This window comes from Malus sylvestris, chromosome 7, assembly GCF_916048215.2.
Source record: "Malus sylvestris chromosome 7, drMalSylv7.2, whole genome shotgun sequence".
Lineage (NCBI taxonomy): Eukaryota > Viridiplantae > Streptophyta > Magnoliopsida > Rosales > Rosaceae > Malus > Malus sylvestris.
Genome location: NC_062266.1, coordinates 23,846,971 through 23,851,228, shown reverse-complemented (window position 1 = coordinate 23,851,228; position 4,258 = coordinate 23,846,971). Strand labels below are relative to the sequence as shown.

Genomic DNA, 4,258 nt, shown 5'->3' with positions numbered 1-4,258 from the left:
ATAAAATCAAAATATTATAAATTATTGCAATAAAAATAAGTTGTTTGATCAACAAGATGTTTTTCCTTACCTTCAAAGGTCCTGAGTTCGATACACGTTGAATGCTTTTTTGTTATCTTTTGTTTACAAATTTGTAAAAACTTAAAATATAACAAAACAATATCACTGGGATTCTTTTGCACATGGGCTATAAGAAAGAAGAGTTAAACCGCTTGTGCTAGAACCACAGATAAGATTATCTTTTGCATCTAATTTATTTTATATGTATCTGTATACATGTAATGGAAATTTAGAGGTCATTCCGAATCGGGGGCCCTGTGCGGTAGTACTTGTTGCACACCCTCAGGGCCGGCTCGAACTAATGATGCATTATTGGTTCATGATGTTGCTGTTAACTCATGCTTACTTCCAACATTTTTAAACACCGAAGAAAACCTACAATTATGTTTGTCAAATTAATTGTTAAGGTTGTGAATTACAGAAATTTGATTTGATAATTAATTTTGGATTTGATTTAGTCAAAAAACTGAACTGAAAACCAGGCAAACCAATTGCAGCCGGCGGACGTAATTTTTATATGTAAAAAAAAAAAAACCAATTTCGACTAAAAACTCAAAAACCAATTAATCCATTTTAAAGACAATAATATCCTTTTTAATGTGGCGGAGGTTCCAATGGAGAACTGCCACGTGGCGACAAGAAATCGAAGTGCCGTGCTGATGACGCTGCATTGCTGCCTATACCTGATCGGCTGGAAAATATGCTTACACAGGAATTCTGTCGGTTTTTGGTATTTATTGCTTAATTAATGGCAGGCAGACTGAGACCTACTTTTGTTTGGTTACCGAGAAAAAGTTAAAACTTTGAAGGAAAAAAAAAGAGAAAACTAATAGGAAGGGTTTGAAAACTTTGAGTTTTAATGATAAAGATAAAATAAAGGGTAAAGTGAATCGTATCAGAATTGACTTTTTAGTGTAAAAATATGGTTTTTCGTTAAAATAAACAGTATCGGGGCTTTGCCTTTTGTTAAAGTTCCAAAAAGAGGTGAGAAAAAGAAGGTTTTTTGTTGGTGCAACTCGTGAGTTTATAATGGTGGTTCAGAGTCGGTGGTCTGGGAGATGAGGTGGTGCAGTGAGGATGAAGAGGGACAGGGAGGTGCTAAGGAGTCCATTTTTAGCGGCGGTTGTGGCGGCGGCGCTGCTGCCGATATGGGTTATGGCTGCCGCAAAACAACAGAACCACCACCGCCAACGAGGAGTTGGGGATAAGAAGCTGAGGTTTGGGACAGATGGGCAGTTTAAGATTCTGCAAGTGGCGGATATGCACTACGGCAATGGCAAGACTACGCCTTGCGAGGATGTGCTGCCGTCCCAATTTGCAACTTGCTCTGACCTCAACACCACCGCCTTTGTCCGCCGCATGATCGAGGCGGAGAAGCCGAATCTCATTGTCTTCACCGGTATTTGTTCTTCCCCTTTCATTGTTCTTGTTTATGTTTATGAGTTGTTGTTGGGATGGGATTAGATAGGATCGGATAGGACACGATGAGCATTGGATTTTGTTTAGCAAAGATTTGATTTTAGCTATGATACTGGGATTTCTGATTGGTTCTCCAATCTGAACTTTGTGGGACAGGAGATAACATATACGGGTTTGATGCCACGAATGCTGCTAAATCTTTGAACGAGGCGTTCGCCCCAGCAATCGCGTCCAACATCCCGTGGGCAGCTGTGTTGGGGAACCATGATCAGGAATCCGACCTCTCGAGGGAAGGGGTAATGAAACACATAGTTGGGTTGAAGAACACTCTGGCTCAAGTTAATCCTTTAGGCCAAGATGTTATTGATGGTTTTGGGAACTATAACCTAGAAGTCGCCGGAGTTGAGGGCTTTAGTTTTGAAAACAAATCGGTTCTCAATCTTTACTTCCTTGACAGCGGAGATTACTCCACGGTTCCCTCCATAGGTGGCTATGGTTGGATCAAACCCTCCCAACAATATTGGTTTGAACGAACTTCTGCAAAGCTTCAGGTACTAACCTCGCTACTTTGCTCACCGTTCTTTTTTTATGGCTCACATTTACCTGAACTAGTCATTTCCATCAACCCTTGCACAATATTTGTCTGTGATGATTAACTTATTTCTAATTAGTTCTGATGACACCAGCTTTTTCCCTGCAGAAAGCATACATGAGCAAGCCCCTACCCCAGAAAGCGCCTGCGCCAGGGATCGCATACTTTCACATACCATTGCCGGAATTTGCTAGTTTTGACTCATCAAACTTTACAGGAGTGAAACAAGAAGGCATTAGCTCTGCTTCTGTGAACTCGGGCTTCTTCACAACCATGGTTGCAGCAGGAGATGTGAAGGCAGCGTTCATAGGTCATGATCACCTCAATGACTTCTGTGGGGAGCTAAGTGGTATAAACCTTTGTTATGCTGGGGGATTTGGATACCATGCTTATGGGAAGGCTGGATGGGATAGGAGAGCAAGGGTGGTGGTAGCAAGCTTAGAGAAAACGGTTAAGGGAGGTTGGGGAGCGGTCAAGTCAATCAAAACATGGAACCGCCTTGATGATGAGCACCTCACTGCTATCAATGGTCAGGTTCTCTGGAGCAAGAGCTCTGTGGGTACGTATTCCTTAAAGGAGCACGAAAAATTTCAGTACTGCCCTATTCCTAGTTCTTTCTAGACATTGATAAATGGTCTTCTAGGAACATAATAAGTGGTCTCTGTTACGTTTATACATAACATAATGACGTAACAAGCTTGTGGCATGGATTCCAGGGATCCATTGACTAAATATGCATTTGCATCCATGTAGGATTTTTACTTGATTTCATTCCATGGATAATTCTTTTATGCCCGTCAATGCGGAGATGTTTTACTGCTCAAAACTTCTGCCTGTTCACTAAAACTTGCATTTTTCTGAACAGCTTGTAAATTGTTCGATCCCATGCTTATGTGATACTGGATCTAGAGTTGTGTTTTTATCTGTCCAGCAGCTTTGCCACAACAATACAACAGTAAAATTCTTTCTTCCGCTTCTCAACTTCCCTTATTGTGTTGATCACAAGCCATCGTTGCTTGCTGCTAAAGGAATCCCTTATACACAGACACTAGTTCCTCGTACATCTCTATACCATCTTGACCAAACACCTTCTCCCCATTTCTCGCTCGAAATCTGAAAAGAGAAACTGGAAACATCTGATCTTGATCTATGATAGTGATGATTTGTGTTAAATACTGTATCCTCTGCTTCAACTGTCATTACGGTTTAATCCTTATCACAAAGATCAAAATGCATTACTATTTCTCACATGCTGTCGCCCGCTTCATCTCATTTTCTTATTTCATCTATATTGAACAGGCATGCGTAGAAAGAAACCTGTTGGCGGTAACTGAGTAACGACCACAAGCCAGACAGTAAGTAGGGAGAGTTTATAGGCAAGAAACCAGGCATGAGAAAGTTGTGAAAATCCTGGCGAGGAAATTGTCATTTGTTTCTTTGTAACGTAACAGACAATAAATGAAATCTAAGAAAAAAAAAGGGAGTAAATGTACTGTTTGTATGCTATATAAGTGCATTGTGAAATATGGTATACAGGACCCAGAAAAATGATGTAACAAGGTTGATTGTCATTTATACTACACACTGTTTATCTACAATTGGTGACAGTGGCTTGTGTTGATCGTGCAAGCCATCGTCGCCCATCAAATTCTCAACGTCGGACATCTTCTGGAATCGTCAAACCATTTGCAGAGACCAACTATGAGCACTTGTTTGATGTCGGTGAGTCGTACATCTTCCTGCAAAGAAGGCCGGTTGCTCGGGTTTGGATAGACTTAACAGTTTCACTTTTCAACATCAGAGCAACTGATGACATGGTTGGCCGATGATTGGCATCTTGTTGCAGAAACTCACTCCGTAATTAAGACCCTGAAGCGTTTGTCCGCAAAACCTTCAATCTTGGAAGGTAGGGTGCGTGACATACTATGACGGTGGCTTCATACGGGATCGATCTTCTTGCCATATTCGTTTAATAACATTAACAAATAATAGTCCGATATGGATGTGTCTCGAAAATTCGTCAGCGCTGCATGAATCTTTGAACAATGGATCCATCAGCTTCAACCCTTTCCCTTCATTCCACAACTGCCCAGCCTGCATGCGATCGAGGATGTAATAGTAACACAACTAATTAAGTTGATAGATAGGTAATTAATTAGTTGGAAAATATTTTGTATAATCATGCTT

At 40.8% G+C, this 4,258-nt stretch overlaps 1 protein-coding gene across 2 annotated transcripts; it reads left to right on the top strand.

The window, feature by feature from the left end:
* The first annotated feature begins 1,032 nt into the window (after window positions 1-1,032).
* Window positions 1,033-3,646, top strand: LOC126629850 (probable inactive purple acid phosphatase 29). 2 transcript variants are annotated; one of them, XM_050299992.1, is made up of 4 exons: window positions 1,033-1,459; window positions 1,636-2,030; window positions 2,180-2,630; window positions 2,937-3,275. In XM_050299992.1, the coding sequence occupies exons 1-4, from the start codon at window positions 1,138-1,140 to the stop codon at window positions 2,966-2,968; spliced, it is 1,200 nt and encodes a 399-aa protein (XP_050155949.1). In that variant the 5' UTR covers window positions 1,033-1,137; the 3' UTR covers window positions 2,969-3,275. The 2 variants fall into 2 exon arrangements, with proteins under 2 accessions (XP_050155949.1, XP_050155948.1); XM_050299991.1 differs by lacking the exon at window positions 2,937-3,275 and adding an exon at window positions 3,371-3,646 and having other exon boundaries at window positions 1,035-1,459.
* The last annotated feature ends 612 nt before the right edge of the window (window positions 3,647-4,258 follow it).